The sequence below is a fragment of the Apiospora marii genome (assembly GCF_038362585.1).
Source record: "Apiospora marii strain CBS 49790 chromosome Unknown utg000003l_segment0_segment0, whole genome shotgun sequence".
Lineage (NCBI taxonomy): Eukaryota > Fungi > Ascomycota > Sordariomycetes > Amphisphaeriales > Apiosporaceae > Apiospora > Apiospora marii.
This window is the reverse complement of record NW_027117374.1, coordinates 4239096-4259270: the sequence shown is the minus strand read 5'-3', so window position 1 is coordinate 4259270 and position 20175 is coordinate 4239096. Positions and strand designations below refer to the sequence as shown.

Sequence of the window (20175 nt, the reverse complement as noted above, 5' to 3'; positions counted from 1 at the left end):
GCATCCCTAGGGGACATTCCGGGATCGAAACTTCGGTATTGGAGGCTGGTACCGGTACGAAGCAAGCATTTGTTACTCGTTTCGTATGTTATCAACAATGTATAAACAAGACACGGATAGAGCAACGAATCGGATACAGCACGCTGTAGCATGGTTCAACACGAGGTGGGCACATCAAGGTTCAGCAAGAGCTTATGTGCTCCATGCAGCGAGCGCATGCCCAGAAGAGATGTTTGGGCCCGCGCTCAGACACCAAAGACCTGCATATTCAACGCGAGAAAGACCGGGTAGAGAGATGCGAAAATCAGGGCTTTGCACCCCCGCCATCTCAGGCCCCACCACGCCGACCGCGTGTCCACAATCAATCAGTATGACATTATACTATCCGTAGCACAATGCGTCGAACACATATAGACTATGCATGAGATTTATAGAGCTGTACAATCATACATATATATACTAGGTCTATTTCATGCTACCAGAGCCCCCAACGCTCGTCATCGCTGTCTTCGAATCCCTGCTCACCCGTGAGCACCCCTGGCACAGCCGTGGTGCGCCGACGCGGAACGACGTTCTGCACCCAGTCCATCGTCGTCCCAAAGGGCTGCGAGAATCGACCCCCAGACCAGCGTGATGGGGCAGCACCGAGAATGGAACGGGCATACGCTGCGGATCCCCTATCACTCGTCGCGATGTCCGGCGTGGCGGACATGGAGGAGCCTGTTCTGCTTCTAGGAGAGAGAAGAGTAGAGTGGTTTGCCACGCTCATGAACGGGGATGCTTCACCCATCCCTGGGACGTCCGTGGGCGACCCGGCGTCGAAGAGTGAGCGTGGTATCCTGGGAGCCCGCGAGTCCGGCGTCAGGCTGACATCGTCCCACCGCTCGGGTAGGCTGGCGTACGGGTTCAGCGCGGGGTATCGGTCGGGAGGGGGAGCCGAGGCAGCCGCGGCGACGCAGGCGCTCCGAGCGGCCCGTCTTGGGCCGACGGCTGCGTCGTCATCGAGTTCCAGTAGGTGTCTCGCCGGCTGGGGGCCAGGATCGAGTAGTCCGAGCGGGTAGTCCGCCAGTCCTGCGTCGAGCCTCGGGCTGGCGCCGGCAACATCATGCTGGAGGACATCATACTGGAGGCGTGAGGCGAGCCAAGCGCCGGCGGGCGCTCGGGCGACAGGGGCAAGCTCGGGTGCAGCGACCCTGATGCTATCGTCGTAGCAGGACCCGGATGACCCAGGCCTGGATCGGAGAGGAGAGACGCCAGCGACGGAAGCACGTGCTGTGTCGGTACCGGGGAGTGTGGCGGTTCCGAGTAGCCGTCGGTCTGGCTTGCTGTGTCCGGGGCGGGCGAGTCGAGCATGCAGCTGTCTTCGTCCGGCGAGTCCGCCATGCAGGTATCGCGGGTAGGGGTCATCCAGGTGTCGCGGACGGGGGAGGAGTCGGTCATGCAGGTATCCTCGTTCGGCCAGGGGTCTGGAGCGCCATGGGGTGCTTCGTCCGGTGAAGCAGGGCCGGTTCGGCCGGCTTCATCCAGCACCCTCTGATGCGCATCGCGGCTGGCGTCCATCATGACGGTGTCCCCATGCTCGGAGGGCGAAACGGTGCGGCGCAGCGATGCGTTCGGCGTGGCGGGTGGACCACCTCGCTGCCCCACGTGGTAGTTCAGCGACACGGTCGGCTTCTGTCGGTCCAGCGAGACGGTGCAAGGCCCCAAGAAGGCCTGGAAAAAACTGCGGAACACGAGCAGGACGGAGGGCTCGCAAGCCCAGCCCGGCGGGTCGGCCAGCTGCGGCAGGAACCCGACCTGCTGGATGGCCCGCAGCGTCCGCGTGTGCGGCCGGCCCCAGCGCCGGTTCTTGGCCACCACCGAGACGCCCTCGCACGGGACATCCTCGCAGATCGGAGTCGACTCGTCCGCGAGCCGCGCCGCGCCCTCGTCGATGCGTTTGTTCCGGAACCCGAACAGCTGCGCACGCTTGTACAGCAGGGAAAGACTGCCGGGGCGGATGGCGGGGACGACCTCGTCCCCCCCGTCCACCCTCGGCGCGTCCTTCGTGCTGAGATAAGGAAACTGCCGGAGGGGCACGAGCAGCAGCGACTGGACCGCCTGGTGGAACGTGAACGGCCCCACGACCGGCTGGAACTCGCCCTCCCCGACCTCGACCACGGCGTTCTCGGGCTCGGACCAGCAGCCCCACAGCGCCTCCACGAGCGACGGCTCCGGGTCTGCCTTGGACCGCCCCGACCGGGCCCGGCCCCCGTGCGCTGCCCCGGGGTCGTCGCGCAAGAGCAGCGTTCGTATGATCTTGGCTGCGATGGAGAAGTACTTCATGTGCTCATGGAACGTCCGGAAAGAGGGGATGATGACGCTTACCTGCAGCAGGTCTCGCCTGATCGCCGAGCGCAGCTCCGGATCCGCCACCTCGCCAAAGATCTGCCCCTTGTCAAAGGCCGCCTCGGTCAAGGCGCGGTCCCGCTCGTTCGCGCCCGGCGCCAGGCCCTCTAGGAACCGCACCGTGCCGGGGTCGACGTGGCGGAGCAGGTCCGGGTCGCCGTGTGCGATGCGCAGCAGCCACACCTGGTGCATGGATTCGAAGTAGTGGTACATCTGTTCATCGCAGTGCAGCGCAAAGTAGTGGGCGTAGCTGCCGAGTCGTTTCCCCGGCCAGAGTCCTCGTATCGCCCGGAGGGCATCAAAGAGCCTGTTCATGTCGTCGCGGCCCTGGATGTTGCCGTAGGCGAGGTTCTTCCTGTACGTCAGCCGCTGGGCCCATTTCAGCACTTCCTCCGAATCGCTCCTGTCCTGATTCTGGGCAATGTTCAGATAGCACTCGCCGTCCGAGTACGGAGTCTCGTGCGAGAAACGCTCGGCCCGACTTTTCACGTCGTGGAGCACCGACAGATAGGCGAAGCTGAGCTCCCGGAACCAGCGGAGCTCCACCACCCACAGGAACCCGTCGCCCAGCTCGGCGCGCGCGGCCTCGATCCGATGCTGCCCATGCACGTACTCGATCCACCTCGAAGGGAGGCAAGGGTACTGCTCACTACAGACCGTGTGCTGCAGCTGCTCTCGAGACATGCGGAGGTCGGCCAGGACGAGAGACAGCGTGTACTCGTCTACCACGCCGCCCACGCGGTTCTCCGGGTCGAACGGCCGTGGCTCCAACCGAATCCTCGAGGCGAGGCGCTCGCTCGTTCGCGGGTCGAGCTCGCGCGGCGCCAGGTCATGGCGAAAGCGCAGGTGGGCGATCGGGACCTGGATGATGCCCACGAGGCGGCCATCCATTGTCGGTTCGTTTGTGGCACGGGGCCGCGTCGCGTCCCGGGGATCTCTCCCCCGCATTTATACTCGCCGCTCGGCCTGGATGCGAAAACAGCTTCCCGGAACGAGGCAGCGGCTTCGTGAACCCGCGAAACGAAGGACAGGATACCGGAAACGGGAGGCCCGCTTACGGGGCATGAGTATAAAGGTCCCCGCTGCCTCGTGCGGGAGACCCAGGCTTGCCGCGGCCGGACATCCAGACATCATGCTGCAAGCTCTCCTGCATCTCACCTCCGCCCTGGCCTGTGCCGCCCATGTGGTGCTGGGCGTGCTGGTGCTCACGCTGCCAGGCCTGGCCGAGGACGGGATCCTCACGGCCAGGGTAGGCGCCGCCAGGAACGAGCTGCGAAAGGCCGCCCTCCACGTCACGCTGGGTACCGAGTCGGCGTGCGTCGGGTTCGTGGACCGAATCCGGTGTGCCGACCTACAGACTGCCATCACCGCCTGGTCGCACCTCCCCGCCGTGCAAGCCCTCCTTCCCGCGCTGGACGTGGTCCACCGGCTGAGCATCAGGCAGGTCATTGCCCTCGACATCTTCTTCACCCTCGTCTCCTTCCTCCTGCTCTGCTCACTGTCCGTGCTTGCTTCGAAGATCCGCTTCTGCCTGCGCTTGTTCCTGGCCGTCGTCGGTGGCGCCCTGGCACTGGCCCCCACCCTCCTCTTTCTGATCGTTTCGACGAGCGTGCTAGAGGCCGCCACGAAAGCGGGGTTCGAGACGCAGCAGGGGGTCGTCAATCGCATGGTACAAGGCGCATTGGCCTGTTCGGCCCTCCTGCTTCTCAGCACCTCGGCAGGGATCTTCGTCCTCGGGCCTCTTCGGCGCTACCGGTAAAGTGGATGGTCTGGCAGTAGGGGTTTCTCGTCAGGCGCGCCTAGTCCGCAAATGATAGGCTAGGTAGCCGGGCTTATCGATAATGATAGTAGTGTTGTCCTAGAATTAGTGTCTCCCAGTATGTCGGGGCACGCTAGTCCTGGTTCGTAAATGTATGCATGCAACGCTCCATTTCTCCTACTGGCCCGTTGAACAAAATCACGATCCCGGTGCATCACTATCGTTGCATGAAGGCGAAGTCAAATCGTGCTTGCATTTCTAGTATACTGATCCACCTTGCACCGTAGCCGATCCAGGCTCTCCTATCCAATGCTGCGGCCCGTCCGAGACCGCGCGACCTCTCTTCTCAGAACCGGTGGGTGCTTCGTCTTCGGGACCGTGCGTCGCTGCGTCTTGGGTTCGACCGGGGGCGGCGTGAACGTCTGCGGCGGGGAATACTGTGTGTCGACGTTAGCGACAGCCAGCCCATCTATACGGCAACATACAGGATCAGTGCAATAACTGCGCCGATGGCGAAGGCGGTCGTTCGAAGGGCTCCCATTTTGTTCACTGACACTGTTTTGCTCACGCTGTCTAAGAACTGGTGTACGAGGGTGGGCAATCGTTTTGTACTTAAGCATGTTGCGGACGGGCCACTAGAGAGTTGCTGTATTCAGGAACGCTTATCCAAACTCTCGTTTACAGTAAACCGACCAGCACCTCCCTCCCCCCCCCCCGCACACTATCAAATGAAGTCGCCGTCCTGCGAGTACTCGGAGGTGCGGTCGCAGGCATCGTGATAGATGCACACCTCATCCCCCCCTGGCTCGCCTTGCGCTTCCGTGCCTTGCCCGGCAGTCGTGTGGGAGTCCAGCTGAACGAGGTAGTCGGAAAACGCCACGCGGACCGTGGTGGCGAGCCGCCTGAGCTGCTCGTTCTGTTCCTCGAGCTGGTGACGGTAATGCAAAGCTTGTTGTCTGAGTAGGGACGACCTCTCCTCGCTCTTTTGCCACCTTCCCTCTACTTCCTCCAGGCGGTTCTGTAACCGGGTGGTGGCGGCTTTCAGCTCGCGATTGTCCGCCCGCAACCGCTGGATCGCAGCTTCCTCCGGCCTCGCACTGCGGCCGCTGTGGCTAGAGGACGCCGGGCTTATCGTGTCGTCGAGCGGCGTATCTGGCCTGGGTGGTCTAGGCGGCGGCGGCAGCTTCTTGTCCAACCGGGTCGTCATGCTTTCACGGGGCGTATGTGCGCGACTTTCGGTTCTGGGGAGGGGGGCTACCGACTGGGCTACCGACTGCTTAATATGCTTCTCTCAGGGCATGAACGTCATTTCAGCGGACAGGTTTACGGAAACAGCAAAGGAGCAGCAAGCGCACAGCGAGAGACGAATGTATTACAGCTCGGGAGCAGGAAGTGTAACTAAACTAGAGGCTGTCGAGGTTGTCGAGGTTGCCAAGGTCGCCTTCGTCGCTCAGTAAGCTCTCGGGGAAGCAGTCGTCGCTGCGGACGCTCTCGGGCAAGTACTCGTCGTAGAAGCTCGCGAGAGAGAAATCGTCCGCGTCGGCCCCCTTGCCCGGTTCCTTCTCGCCCCCTCTCATCCGGCCCCGCTCGCTGCCAACGCTGGAGTGGATGTCGCGTAGGATGTCGAACGCGTCGTCCGAGAAGGAGCTGAGGCCATCCCGGAGCTTGTCCAGCTTCTCCTGCAAGCCGGCCGCTGCTGTTTCGATGGTGTCCAGCCTGGCATAAACGTCGCGAAGCATGGTGAGTCACGTGCCCCACCGCGTCGACCCGGGCTGAACGTGTACAGATAGTCGTGATGCTGAGCGTGCTGGCTGCCCTGTTGTTGTCCCCCATGTTCCCGGCCGTCCGACGATTGCGCACGTCCCTCCGGAAATTTTTATTAACATTATTTGATATTTATATCTAAATATATTTAATTTATATTAACAATATCTAAAGTTAATCAATATTTTTAATAAATCGCGAGTTATTTTTAATACCTTAATTTAAACTAATTGCTTATTATTTGTATTGTGCTGGTCACTTCTGGAAACTGGGCCTCGAGGTACGATGATAAGTTTTACACATGATGTGCTAAATACGACTTGGCTGAGAATCAGCCTGGTCAATTCTGGCTTATCCCACTTCCCGTGAGATGGAAGGACAAAGCTGCATTTACAATATTGATTGTGAAGATAGCAGCGGGCCATCTTTTCACCGGTCACGTATTCCCAAAGGTGAAAAGCGAACGTGACCTCGTGGTCGTTGGGACCCAATGCGACAGAATCGCGTACAGCGGGATGCCGTGGATCAAATCCCTGTTTAGATAGAAGGTTCCATCAGATGGACGATATAGGAAACGCATAGCAACTTAGCACCCGCACCAGGCATGGAAGTAGGTACAAAATTGCCTCGAGGGATAGCCGTCATCGAGGGTTGAATCTATACGATCACTGCCAGCGGAGGGGTAATGCTCCGCCGTGTGGCTCGTGCTTAGCGATGCCAGTCGGCTGAGTATGCTTCTGCCCAAGACACAGCGAAGTCATGGTGTCTGATACGCAGTAGTCTTCTTGTGCGACAGGTTGCTGCGCCATGCCTATTTCCGGAGTGCAGTCGTATCCTCGCGGCTCCACTCGTCGTTCTTTGTATTAGGTTTTAGGATCGCGGTGCACGGGACAGCGATCCACAGCTTGCATGGCATTGCGTAAGAAGGACCTAACGTGTGCCTCTGAGAGGTACAAGTACGCAAAGTGCCTGCCGTGCTGTTAGGTGCGCTGGAAGATAGGCACTGTGAGAAACGCGCTCACTAGATGACGCGCTAGTAGTAGACTCGTAGGCCCTCATTTCGATGGAGCTGCAGACAGTCGCGGTGCGTAGATGTGCTTTCACAGCATGGCCGCTGAACACTTGTTACCAAAGCGGGCATCGTGCTAAATGCAATGTGGTATTAAGCCCAACTCCGCCATTCAAAGGTGTTTTAGCTATTGACTGCAATGCTATCTATGCGACAGACCAATGACCAACACCTTCGCCAAAGCAGCGAACAGTAGCGGCACGTTTGGGTTCATCATTTTGGTGATGGCTATGGCCCGAGGCCGCATCGTCTTTAAAAACATCCTCGCGCTATCAGTGATGTCGCTGAGGTCGTAGCAAGGGCAACTCCAGCATCACCGCCGCGGACGCCCAACCACCGCCGCGATCTCCACCAGCTACGGCCGGACCAGATCTGTGTGTACCGAGACGACAGCTCTACGTCGGCACTGTGTACCATGGTCTATATTTGCGAGTACAACCGCCTCACAAGCTGACCGCTCCGCACCTGCGTGTAGGGCTGCGGGCTATGAACATCTATAAGGAAGTGGTAAACAGGAAGCTGATACCGACCTCTGCAGACCCCGAGGCGCGCTTTCAGTACCATGCGGAGCGGCTGGTGGCATCGGCCATCCCGCAGACATATCATTGTATGGTAGAAAATGGTCTTGAGTATGGCCTGCTTACGACGGGCGAGGCGATGGCGTTTCTCCACGTCGATTTGGTCGAGCCCCAGACTCTGTACTGTTATCTAGCAGAGCCTAGTCCAGAGGTATTGGCTCATCCGAATAATGCCAACATCTGCTCGGCTGTCGACCAATATTCAGCGTTTACACTGATGGCTCTCTGCGCGCCTGGCGAACGTCAGCAGCACGGGCAAGAGGAGCGCCGGAGGGTATTTGCGGGTGACATATCGAGAATGAGTACTGTTTCCTTGGAGCATGACTAATACGAAACGGGGCATAATATAGCTGCCATCATCAAGATGAACAACGATCCAGTAGACGTAACGAAGACAGACCATATCTTTACAATTGGGTCAGAATGTCAACTAGCTGCGATGCGGGGTACTTGGTCCTCCCATTTAGATACGCTAGTGTAAGGTAGTGCGTCCCACGCAAATGCCCTAGCTTGGCATTGCAATACAAAAATGTGTCCTTCAACATACATATCCTCCTCACATCCTCTCCCCAGCATTCTCAGACTCGCGCCAAGCCAACATCTACAGGGTCAGTTTGGAGCTCATGTTACTCCTCCGTGTTGCATAGACTCCTATCCAGATGGAAAAGCACTCCGAGGGAATTCAGACACACGCACGAAATTCCTGCCTAATAGTACCTTTCCCTTTTACAATGCCGGGCCAACATCCCGTACAGCAGTTAGTTCAAATGATTAATGACAATTCTTGGGTCATCGGCGACCACTTACTTTTAACCCGTCAATTATCCAACAAGAATTACCTCTGCTCGTGGAGTGATGGCAATGGCTCGTTCTATGCCCTCTCTGATGTACCACGGCCACTTCCACCATCGAGACCACTTCCACCTACAAGCGCTATCCAAAGGATCCATGAGGCGGGCGATTGCGCAGCTGTCTGGCGTGCTGGCGACGCATTCCTGAAAGTGCGGGACCTGGACAAGTTCGAGCTCCAATCCACACGCGAACATGTTACTTTGGCAGCGATCCACAAAAGAGGTGGCCTCAGCTTCACGATTCCTGAATGCCTATATTATGCGCTTTGGGACCTGCGATACTTTATGGTCCTGAAGAAAGTCCCAGGAGAGCTGCTTGATGAAGTGTGGCCAACGATCGATGAAAGCGGAAGACGACACTACGTGCACCGAGCCGTCAGCATATGTAAAGAACTGGAAAAGTGGGAAGCCGATTATATTGGTGGGGTTGATGGGAAGGAGCTTTCTGACAGATTTATGAGAAGGCGCGGAGCTCCCAATGACTTTTCACATCAAAATCTTGCTGCAAACGCCAAGGAACTTTCTATGAATTGCTCCAGCTTCAAGTTCTATCATTGCGATATGGGCCCGCGGAACCTACTGGTGAATACTGGTGATGGAACAATGAGTGTTATTGACTGGGAAACTGCTGGCTTTGTCCCAAGGGAGTGGATTCGTACCAAGTTCCACATATCAAGCGGAATGGACCTGAAGGAGCCTGACGCTACGGTCAATGATGCGTACGACACATCTGATTGGAGGGTACGGGTGGGAAGGCAGCTCGGTGCTGAAGGCTTCCCTGAGGTCATTGATTGCTGGATCAAATGGTGGTTCTAACAGATAGCTAGCACGTCAATTACATCGCAGTCGGTGTTCCTAAGCATTTTGTAGCTGCTGTTAGGACCAAAGAATCAAGATGGACATCGTGCAGCTTGTTGGTATCTACAAGGTTGACAGGCTTGCTAGCCAGTGTCATAGGGCAACAGGTACAGCAACAGCACACCGTATAATAATGTCGCGTATTACCCAAGCAAATTAGTTCTAGCTGTACTCTCAAACGACATAGTATACCACCTCGTCCCATGATTCCTGCTTTCGCTGCTCGAGATGCTAGAACCTATATTCCTCCATTATCTATATCATATTAGCGCACCCTTGATTTGTCTGGTACGTGTACCACTGTTACCTAATGACATTTGCTTTCTATTTCTTGACCACTGGCAAGGCTGCCCCGCACTTTTTCGTGGTTTCCCCGTCCTTTACTGATCCGTCGCAGGTTTCCCTCCCAGAGACATTGTTGTATCCACACTTGGGGCAATTGACATAGTTGAATAGCTGCTCGCGATCATGAACGGACATGATTCCTAGTAGTCGAATGAACCGGATCTGAGAACTGGAGTGAATATGTGTTTGACGATCGAACTTCAAATGGGTAGGTGATAAGCTAAAAAGACACAGATATCGAGATTGGATAACTGGAATGGGACGGATGGAAACATTACGCCTGGGCGACTGGTCCGGCTGAGCGAGCCATCTTATTTTTACACAGACCATGGTCGTTCTCCTCCATCATAAAGAGATGGATGCTTGTCTGGCATCAGATATTCTTTACGTTGGTTGAATCATTCACGTAGGGTAGGTGTGGGAGCATGTTCACGGTAAGCAGTTGCATATTACGCTGGCTTCTGTGCAGGGTTGATGAAAGTTGTGTCGGCCGCGAAAGACGTGGTCAAATGGAAGCTGCAGCAACTACTTGGGTGACTCGGGCATGCAATCAATGATTTGCTGGAACTTATCACTTGCCATGGGACAATGCATTTTCCTGTCATATCTCAAGGCTTAATTATAGAGAAAATTGCATCCGGTGTGCACTCCCGTCGCTGATCCTAGGAGCACTGGGGATGACACCCACACGTACCCGATTCACCCCTTCCACTTGTTGAACTTCATGTCCAAATGCCAGCTCTCGCTACGATAAATATGATGTCCATTGTTTGGCCCATGAAACAATTCCATGTCGAGCCATTCTTTTCGCTTTCAATCCCTTTCACAACTTCTTTCCAATCATCGGCAACCAGCTGTCCTGAATGACCAAAGTTGGCACTCAATTGTCCAATATGAATGAGTTCCTCTTGGCACATTCCGAAGAGCAGCTAATGGATGACAGACACGTCAAGCCCTCCTCCATTGACATTCTTCAGCCCAGGGTTGTTTCCTCAGCCCTCTCCCCAACTCTATCCCACACAACGGTGTGTTGTCACGATCAGCATCCGCAGCCTACGGCTCGCAACGAGTGTCCCTGGAACGGCTGCGACCGAAATTGCAGACTGCGGAAGGACCTCATTCGGCATTTTGAGATACGTATGACTAATCGGAATTCGTTGCACTTGGTGTCATTCCGGAGGGAGGCCATTCGGTTAGCAAGTGACGCAGCACCCAAACATGGTCGCAGATTTAACAATGATGTGTAAACAAGTATGTGTTGCTGGACTGGTTGTGCATCTTGTATAAGTATCGATAAGGTGGCACAGTCACGACATCGCTTACAACGGGCTCTATGAGAAGTTCCAAGCAGATGCAGTCCGGTAGTGGTGACCTGCGGACTGAAAAGTCTCAACCCGTTATCCAATATCATGGTCCTGTAGAATAAAGAAACCATGGTCTTCGAGAGACCTCCTGGCAATCCCCAGGTTGAATGTGTTTGACGCTATGCAAGCTTTTAGTTGCTGATTGGAATCAGTGGGCTTGCCTGATGACGCCTGAATACCCCAAAGGATGGATAAGAAGACCCCGCCGGAGGTTTGTTTTCTTCCTGGGCTCTGGACGGAAGTGCTTTACCGTTTCGCACGCATTTTACGTGATCAACGCGAGGAAGAAGAGAGCTATGTGGAAGCAGATGCCGTGGGATTGGATGGTATTTAGGGTCTGCCGAAGGAGGCTGAGTGCCTTCCTCACTGCCACCACATTAAGGGAGACCTTTTGAAACTTTCGCATCTGGTGTTCTCGCTCCCGGAGCTGATAGGTTTGATCAGCATGGTGGTATTGGTGCGAAGTATATACAAAAATCCAGGTCGATGTGACACAGCGGAGAAGCTGGTTGTGGAAGTGGGGGGCATGGGCAAGCAGAAATTGGGGACCATCCTTCCCACTGTGGCAGTCTGTACAGATACCACACCGTAATGGAGATATGTATCAAGAAACAGTGCGAAACCGACCCGCCGCGGCGGCCGATCGAGCGTACGCGTGGAGTTCGCGCTAGACTCAAACTCAGAATTGGCACCAGTACTCGTGTGCCTGACAGAACCCGTTTTCTGGCCCACGTTCTAATTTGGGATTACGACGGGTCAAGGGCGGAAAGCAGCAAATACATCACGGTAACGAATGTACCCTGCCCGGACAGCACCATTGCATTGGCTGGCATCACAACACAGCCCACCCACCCGATTTCCAAAGGCACCCAGCCATACCAGGGGATGACTCTAAGTGGGACCGATAAGTACGATGGATCTCGATAGGCCCGATCGAGGCGGTTAATAGCGGATCCAGCCGCGCTCACTAAGTAGCCCCAACGCTGATCGGGTTGACACCCGCTGCTGGCACAATAGTTACGCTCTCTCCTTGGCCGCGCTCAAAACCGCCCAAGGGACAATGAGGATTCTTCTCTACCGCACGGGTGAGCGATTCTACTCTCGCCCTTTTTCGAGAACTTTCGGCCAGATTCCCACGATCTCCAAGACCTCAGCCTTATCGCTGCGTTGTGGATCGCTCAATGACCAATTAGTCACTCAAGTGTCAGCGTCAACAAGCGTTGCTCACGATGATGTCCGCATCCCAAGCAGCCAACGGACACAGTCCACCCAGGCCACGCCTGAGCCATCCACATTTATTTACCACCTAGCTGTCGTCATCTAGCCTACGGCGCCAATCAATCGCAGCGCGATACTGTCTCGCTGGGCATCACAGTGAATGGCATGACAGGCGGTTCAGAATGTGTTTCAGAGTATCCTCCTATTCAGTGGCGAACTGGGCGGCAATGGTGATGCTTGAGGACCGGCCCTTCGAACAAGCGGTAAAGGGGGGATGGGAGACAGAACATTTCCGAGGCTTGTATCAGTCTACGTTACACGAGCGACGGACGAACTACGGGAGGTGGTCTTAATGCCAATGCCAAACGTGTATGATCTGTGCAGATGCGAGCTGAAGGAATGTGTGTATAGTTGGTAGGCCTCTTGCATGCACTACGTCAGTCCAAAGCCACCGCCACCAAGAACTACTAGACGCTTCAACTCAGCCTGTTCCTTCGTCTATATCTTCGACCCCCTCATATTTACTTACTGATTTTCAAGCATCCCTCATTCTGAACATCATCGGTTATTTAAACGGTCAGATGCCATCATCAATGCTCTAAGGACCAAAGCAGCCTCAGTCTCATGCCAATTTGCTTCAACTTTTCACGATACCGACCTGTCGTGCGAGGGAGCATACTGCCTTTGTATCCCCCGCCCATGTTATATAGTACTATGGTCCGCCAAGAGGGTTCGGCCATGTGTAAGAAATGCAGATACGGGCTTCAGCCAGACCTCCCTCATGGAAACTCTGTCATATGGTACCGGGACAACTAGCTTTAGGATTAGCTCTGACCACCATTGTATTGGCTATACCGTTCGCCTCACTCAGCTCTACCAACTCCAACAAGTCAGAACAGCGGCCTGAACCTGAAAAGTGCCACGCCTCCCAGAAGAAAGTGTCCGCGGCAGAACTGGCGACCCTAGAGGTTGGGACTGTGAAAGAGGAGCCTCCCAAGGCGGGCCAAGTTCCAGAGGTAGTGAAACCACCCGAGAAGATCAAACATCCTCAAAAAGAGAAAACTCGAAAACGGAAGGCTACCTTGCGGCAGCAGGATAGACAGGTACAGAGTGGCCTCATTCCAGAACCCGGAATTCCAAAAGACGAACTTGGTATAACCGGTAAACTCACAACGGTCACTGGGACGATAGGGTCAGAAAAAGGCAAGGCTATAAACCAAAACCGTCACAGTAGCGACATACCCAATAAGGATGTGAGTAATGTTGTGACCGAAACTGCTCAGAGCACTTCGGAGGCAAAGCCTGCTACGACCTCGCTTTCACGACAGTCATTAGGTCCACCGGGGAAAGAGCCCCCGAAAGGCAGCAAGAAACCGTGTGCTTCCCACGCGGATTTGGCTGAAGAGGACACCAAGATGAAGAACCAGCCGTATCCAAGGGTAAAAATTGAAGAAGACCCCAAAGAATCAAAATTCTATGCGGAGTGTGCAGTACGCTGCATAACGGGCAAAAGAATGATTGTCTTCACAGATGGTGGATCATGCGCCCAGGCCTCTTCCGCAGCATTCACCTATATATGCTTGCTAGAAGAACAGGCCGAATGGCAGGGACATTGGCATGATGAATCATATGGTATCATTGGCGATATCCGGCCGCGAGAAGCCGAGATGATTGCCTTGACAAAGGCTCTCGAGGTTGTGGAGATGGAAGCCAAGCGGCAGGCGTTGGATGCGGAAAGCCCGTTGCGCGTCTTCGTCTTCACTGATTCTCGAGACAGTCTTTATTTCTGTCAGGCCATATCAACGAATGGAAAGTTGTCCAGTGCATCTAGGAGTCTGGCTAAAGACAATGTGAGTCGAGCCCTGGAAGGGATGATCAACCGGATGCAGTCTATGAAATCAACGGTCCAGCTCGAGCTTCATTGGGTGAAAGGCCATTCATCAGTACATCACAACAAGCGGGCCGACAAACTTGCCACTGGGGCTTTACGTGCCGTAACTGAACACATACAAAACACCAGGCATGAAACCGCGAGGGATAGCAGAGGATATGATCTCATACCCTTCACAGACATGGAACAACGGCCCAAGAGAGTCATCGCCCAGCGAGCTCGTGCTATTGGGCAAGAGCTTCAGAAGGAGATGAAGATCGCTACTCAACAACAAATCGATACGATGCTTGCTTTCCAGGCCAGGCTGGAGGCGCAGAGTAGAGCGGTGGAGCCGACGATGGGAGTTCTCAATCGATTCGTTACCAACAAGGATTCTGGACTTGCCGACTTGCATCCAGAAACTGTCGCCGTGACAAGTCAACGCTCGCCCCGAGGTACCAAAGGCCCCGATGACAAACCAATTGATGTGGCCAGTGCAGTTCGGAGCCAGATACCAGAACACTATGCCCAGGGTATCGCAACGGGGAAGCAGGGATGCACGGGCGAGAATCCAGAACCGATGGGCAAGGGGAAAATAGAGGAACTTACAGACAAGAACATTACACAGAAGCGGCTGCACAGAAGCCGTCAGGCTGCTCTTGTATTTCTCAGGATTAGCAAGTCATTGCGTGCCTGGTTTCGGTAGCCTGTAGCTGTGTTCAATTGATACTACACCTCAAATGGCTCAACTTCTTTTTCGTGCGTCAAATGAGATTCCATCTTGCACAAGCCCCGATACAGTGAGAAATAGCAAACTTTGCGACCCTGTCATCAATGCTGAACGACCAGGATACAGCTACGGGGAAAGCTCTGAGACATTAGTGGGGCCATTGGCGCTAAAACACGGCTTCCCTGATGAGGGGCGGTCCAGTGCAGTGGTATGCGAGAGCTAGCCATCAGATATCTATGCAACATCTCCAAACTCGTAAAATAACGTATATGGTCTGCCAGCTACTGCCATGGACGGGACGGCGTTGTCTCTAAGAGCTTGTTATGGCGACGAATGTCGGCCCCCAGGCCCACATAGCCGCTACACGTAAGTCAAGATGCATGCAAATAACCGCAGCTGGACCGAGACAGGTGGATAGGATATGCGGCCGGCTGCAGACTATCACCTCTTATTCTTGCTTTTGAAACCAAAATGTGCTTTGCATGTATATATCGTCTAAAAGAGAGGCGCAATGTACGTGGTATCTGTGAAGGCAATATTAGAACACGCCTTCTGCAGGACGGGACACACCTTCCTTGGCCCATCGTGGCATGTTGGCGTTTCCCAACACTGGCAGAGAAGAGCCACTTTATTCAGGTCTAATGCGGTCTTGGAGCCAAATGTGCCTTCGTGACGTCGCTTGGACCGTCTGTAAACAAGGCCCATGCTCTCCCTATGAGAAACTTAGTTGACTGGCCCTGACGCAAAAAAGCAGACAGACGGGCGGTGCATATGTACAACTCATTCTGGCCGATCGAAACATGATGTCCCTCATCTTCCTTTAGCGTTGACACAGAACTGGAAATACTGACTGAGTCCCTTAGGTTCTCAACATTGATCTGCTCCTACTCATACCATACCAAACATGGCTGTGGCAAGCAAAGCAGCCGGTGATACATAATACCAAGAGGTTAAGCACCCGCCTTAACGGAGGGTAATATTGCCCAATTGTGCCAATTCTAGGCCTTTCCCGTACATGAGGCCATGTATATAAGAATTCCCAACAACAAGGAACTCATCTCCGGTAGATCCAGTCTCCATGCCCCCTTCCTCTCGACCTGCCAAAGCATCCACCGGGGCTTTCCTCAGAATCACCGGCATCAAAGCGCCAATCAACACGCTCACGTGATCTCCAAGCTCGGTCTCCCCCGGGACCAGTCCGATCCAGCCTTTCGAGGTAGTGGCTAGTTTTCTTTTATGCAACATGGATGAACACGGGACAATAGTATCAGCGTGGGTGTAGACTGACCCGTCTGATCTCTGCCGCCCCTCTTCGCCAGGCAGCAGGAACATGAAGGGAGAGCCTGCCGAAGTACACTTTGATGTACGGACATAGGCCCAATCATGATCTGCCACCAGAGTTCGTCGACAGGCTTGGGCGAGAGATTCGCTGTCATCCAATGGGTAGCTCGGTTCGTCGGGATCCTTTGAGAAACCTGCAAATGACCCGGGCTTGAAAGGCCCTTGTGTGAGGGTTTGGTAGACCAGCTGCAGACATTCCATTGCGACGTTGGTAACCCCCTCGCTGGTAAAGTGATCTGAACTGTGGAACTCAAACTGGGCACTGAGTGTGGTTATGGTATCGAGGCAAACACCGGTAAGGTGGAGTTTCTCTGTCTGCTGATCCAGTGACCAAGGATGGCTGGATAAAGCAAGTCGGTTTGATGCATAATATGGATCCGTACGGAACCCGAATATTCGCATAGGAGTACGCCAATCTGGTATCCATGATGCCATATAGGGGTCACTCATTCCTCCGTAGCCGGCAAACATCAGAAAGTCTAGATCGTCATGACTTCTGATATGCGTCTCAACCACGTCTTGGTAAACCTTTGCTACTGGACGGTCGTAGTCCGGAATAACCCTTTCTACGCCAGAACCAGTCATGATACCCAATAACGCGTAAACCTTGTCTCTGGGGTCCGAGCACCTATGCTCCCTGAAATTGGCGAGATGGTACAGGGCTTTTTGAGGGTAGACTGCCGAAGTGAAGATTTCGAATGCACCAGCATCATCCGTACATTCCCAGAGCCTCCCAGCTCTACTGGAACGATTTCCATCGGCAGCTGCGACGAGAATGACATGTGATAAGATGCCAATGACAGCACCCATCCTTTCGATTGTAACCTCGTCATTGCCGCAGAGTAGATGAGCGTCTCGGCCTAGCCGGATCTCTTGGACAATCCAGGTTCGACTCCAGTAAGGTCGCGAAAGTAGATCTAGGAGTCCTTCCTCTCCGTCGTTTTCAAGGAGTTCATCAAAGATCTCGTTCCCTCGCTCCTCTTTATCCATTTCTGTAGACTTCTCAAATGCCTCAGTCTCGGAGGGTTTGATGTTCTGCAGTCGCTGCATTGCAAGATGCGAAAGCTCTGTGTCAGATCCAAGCCATGCAATGACCGAGTTGGCAAGTGAATAAATATCCCCCATTCGCTGTACTTGGGCATTTCGCTCGTCCACATCTTGCTGGTTTATGCAGATAGCGTCGACCCAGAGGCGAATTTCCTGATACTTGGGATTGGTGGCTAACTGTCGCAGACAGACCGCCAAGTTTGTTGTGACATTGAAGGGATGGCCCGAGAGATGGATAGCCACGGTTACACCGGCATCGCCCCATACATACGATAACGCTGTGAATTGACTATCGATGTCGGGGAGCGATGCGTGATGGAGGGAGCATTGGACTACACCCAAGGTCTCGTCAAAGGCATGGAGAGTAAGGCAGCGGATCTGGTCACCGTGAAGAGGAGTATAGGGATATGGCTTTGCATCCATGGCATCGATAGGAACAAAACCTGGACTTGAGAGGCGTCATGTCAAGGGGTGGGTGGGAAGCACATCCTGGCAAAGCACAATACTACTAAGCAAGTAAGGGTGGGATCTGGCCACGTGCATCATAAGAGTGGAAAGACATGCAGTCGTACAGGCCAAGCTTCCTCTCTCTGTATCCATAACCGAAACTGGATGGTTCTGATTGGCCACGTTGTTATCTTGTTCCGCAATCGCTGTGCCGCGTCTACCCTTGCAGGATACTTCGTGTACCGATTTCGACGCCGACGTTTTAATGCGGAAACATTCGATCTTTCCATCTTATTAAATCAAATTCTGGCCATCCCGCACGCTATTCGAACCATATTCTCATCAACCGAAGACGAAGACTTTCCAACGATGCCTTCTTGAGGATAAGGCTAATCCTTGGTCCATGTCTCCATAAATCACTTACAGCAATGACCAGAACCGGTTGATCCAGGTCAGTACAGAAAAGGGTAGGCTCAGCACATAGCTCGCGGTGCCGTGCAGCAGGGAGTGGATATTCGCCTACAGCTTTGCCAAGATAATGTTTCCTTTTCCTTTCTTTCCCCTCCCTTCCCGTTTCTTCATCCCAAATCACATGATGCCTTTTTGGACTTAAACCTGCATCTAACTAGTGCCGGGTTCTCTTTTCTATCAGCTGCTTGACTGATTTGTGAACATGTTACAAAGCAAGAAAGGAGATAGTACAATTCCCCGTACCTGACCATAGTGGAGCGTACTCCCGGGTTGTGTACATTACCGCCCTCCCAGACCAGGACACTGGAACTCCGCCCGTTGGGCGTGTGAAACTTCAGTGGTGTCCGCCAACCCATGGTCGCTGGGACTATCCATCTCCGTCAACTGGCTTCCCCGACCTGCAAGAAGACCATGAGCACCGCAGCATATCTGCGACAAAGTCAGCACCATGTTTCAAGGAGAAGTGCACGCATATTGGTATCGGCCCACGCTGCAGTTGAGCCAAGCGCCTCGAAGGGCTTTGTGACCATCGCGTATGATAGCGTGACGAGGAACGCCAGGATGAAGATGGTGATGACGATCAACTTCGGCGTTGCCGAATGCAAAGCCTGCAGGATCCAGATGAGAGTGAGCAGCATGGTGATGCCGATAAACACGATAGTCATCGAGGTGAAGTTGTTAATCCGCTTGTCTGAGTAGTAGGCCACGTCTCGGTCGCCATCATGCTGAGGATTTAGTTGCCGCTAGATTGGCAAAGTCCACAGCCGTCGGGAACTATCGATGAACTGCCGCAGCGGCGTCTTGTCTTTCTCAGCTATGCTGATCAAATCACCTGTGTGCTGAGTATACTGTCTCTCGTCGGCTGCTATTGCTTGGTATCCATGGTTGTAGTGCCAGTTCTTGATGTTCTTGACATCCCGCTGCGGCGCAGTGCGATATCTCCGCAGAGACGACTGTTGTAGAACCAGGGAATCTTCAAAGCTGTCAAGTAGGGTAGATGGTGAGGTGCAAGATCGAGGACTGTACTCACTATATCGCGAAAGGGCTCCCGCTATCTCTTCTAATAGTTCTTCGCGTTCCGGGAGATCGTCGCGAAATGTCCCGTTATTAAAGTCTTCCACATCTCTTTTACTGTACTTTTTATCGATTTCCAAGAGTTTCTGTTCAAGCTCACAGACCTTGTCCTGGAGTGATAGTAGAACCCTGGTGTTAAGCACACTGAAACGCCTGAAAACCAGAAGGTCGTCCTCGGAGGCCAAGAACTCGCTATATCCGCGGTAGCCAACATACTTCCAAGGTTTTGCTTGGATCTCGTGTTCACTGGGCTCAATCACTTGTGGCTCAACATCAGGTGAAGGTAATGAGATACCCTGGAGCGTCGTTAATGAAATTGAGTGAGTTGTGGGTGGTCGTGAAGACATGATTTGAGCTCTTTATCATGAGGAAAATTTCGTTGGATACCTCAAAGCCATTTAGATTAGATTATGGGTGCAATGAACTAGGAATATCTGTATATGTTGTTGCCTACTGAGAATCCAGTCAAGACGCATGCAGTCAGCATGTGTGGTGACATCTATCCTAAGCCAATCGCAAAGGGGCTTCGGCAGTTGTTTCGGCATACATCCAACCATAGCCACCATGCAAATCCTGTTTGAAGAGGCGTCAAAACGCCTAGCAGGATGCCTCGGCAAGGCTTCCAAAAATAAAAATAGAGCTCGCTTCCCCGTTATATTTGAAGACTCGGAATTGACCATCGCAGTCCTCGTCTTACCGCCCAATTCACAATACGCCACGGTGGTTTGGCAGATCGCTGACGCTGCCGACGAAGCCATGCCTTCCGAACCAATTCTCCACCAGATCCCTGTCCAAGTTACGAGGAACGATAAAAGAGCTTTACAAGCGCAGCCCGCGCCAGCCTCTCAACCCTCGAGCTCACAGCTAAAGGGCGGCGCAAGACGAACCCAGGGCAAATCGAGCGGAGTCGGCGATAGCTCCAAAAGCCATAAACGAAGCAGTGGTGGATAGGTGCATCCGAAGAGGAGCCAAGGGTGTGTTTTTGAGAAGAACCGTGGGGC

General features: G+C 54.0%; 9 protein-coding genes across 9 annotated transcripts; 4 read left to right on the top strand and 5 right to left on the bottom strand.

Annotated features, from left to right (window-relative positions):
- Positions 1 to 906: 906 nt before the first annotated feature.
- PG985_004867 (uncharacterized protein) lies at positions 907 to 3279 on the bottom strand (the record flags this gene model as incomplete). The annotated part of the gene is made up of 1 exon (XM_066824636.1): positions 907 to 3279. The coding sequence occupies one exon, from the start codon at positions 3277 to 3279 to the stop codon at positions 907 to 909; it is 2373 nt and encodes a 790-aa protein (XP_066687796.1).
- Positions 3280 to 3520: 241 nt separating this feature from the next.
- PG985_004866 (uncharacterized protein) lies at positions 3521 to 4147 on the top strand (the record flags this gene model as incomplete). Its single annotated transcript, XM_066824635.1, has 1 exon — positions 3521 to 4147. One exon carries the CDS (start codon positions 3521 to 3523, stop codon positions 4145 to 4147), a length of 627 nt encoding a protein of 208 aa, XP_066687795.1.
- Positions 4148 to 4871: 724 nt separating this feature from the next.
- Positions 4872 to 5354, bottom strand: PG985_004865 (uncharacterized protein; the record flags this gene model as incomplete). Its single annotated transcript, XM_066824634.1, has 1 exon — positions 4872 to 5354. The coding sequence occupies one exon, from the start codon at positions 5352 to 5354 to the stop codon at positions 4872 to 4874; it is 483 nt and encodes a 160-aa protein (XP_066687794.1).
- Positions 5355 to 5550: 196 nt separating this feature from the next.
- Positions 5551 to 5886, bottom strand: PG985_004864 (uncharacterized protein; the record flags this gene model as incomplete). The annotated part of the gene is made up of 1 exon (XM_066824633.1): positions 5551 to 5886. One exon carries the CDS (start codon positions 5884 to 5886, stop codon positions 5551 to 5553), a length of 336 nt encoding a protein of 111 aa, XP_066687793.1.
- A 2403-nt stretch (positions 5887 to 8289) lies between these two features.
- On the top strand, positions 8290 to 9225 carry PG985_004863 (kinase-like domain-containing protein; the record flags this gene model as incomplete). Its single annotated transcript, XM_066824632.1, has 1 exon — positions 8290 to 9225. The coding sequence occupies one exon, from the start codon at positions 8290 to 8292 to the stop codon at positions 9223 to 9225; it is 936 nt and encodes a 311-aa protein (XP_066687792.1).
- A 3718-nt stretch (positions 9226 to 12943) lies between these two features.
- Positions 12944 to 14770, top strand: PG985_004862 (uncharacterized protein; the record flags this gene model as incomplete). The annotated part of the gene is made up of 1 exon (XM_066824631.1): positions 12944 to 14770. The coding sequence occupies one exon, from the start codon at positions 12944 to 12946 to the stop codon at positions 14768 to 14770; it is 1827 nt and encodes a 608-aa protein (XP_066687791.1).
- A 987-nt stretch (positions 14771 to 15757) lies between these two features.
- Positions 15758 to 17605, bottom strand: PG985_004861 (uncharacterized protein; the record flags this gene model as incomplete). Its single annotated transcript, XM_066824630.1, has 1 exon — positions 15758 to 17605. The coding sequence occupies one exon, from the start codon at positions 17603 to 17605 to the stop codon at positions 15758 to 15760; it is 1848 nt and encodes a 615-aa protein (XP_066687790.1).
- An 875-nt stretch (positions 17606 to 18480) lies between these two features.
- On the bottom strand, positions 18481 to 19521 carry PG985_004860 (phytase; the record flags this gene model as incomplete). Its single annotated transcript, XM_066824629.1, has 4 exons — positions 18481 to 18529; positions 18590 to 18809; positions 18876 to 19073; positions 19131 to 19521. 4 exons carry the CDS (start codon positions 19519 to 19521, stop codon positions 18481 to 18483), a joined length of 858 nt encoding a protein of 285 aa, XP_066687789.1.
- A 217-nt stretch (positions 19522 to 19738) lies between these two features.
- PG985_004859 (uncharacterized protein) lies at positions 19739 to 20125 on the top strand (the record flags this gene model as incomplete). Its single annotated transcript, XM_066824628.1, has 1 exon — positions 19739 to 20125. The coding sequence occupies one exon, from the start codon at positions 19739 to 19741 to the stop codon at positions 20123 to 20125; it is 387 nt and encodes a 128-aa protein (XP_066687788.1).
- Between the last annotated feature and the right edge of the window lie 50 nt (positions 20126 to 20175).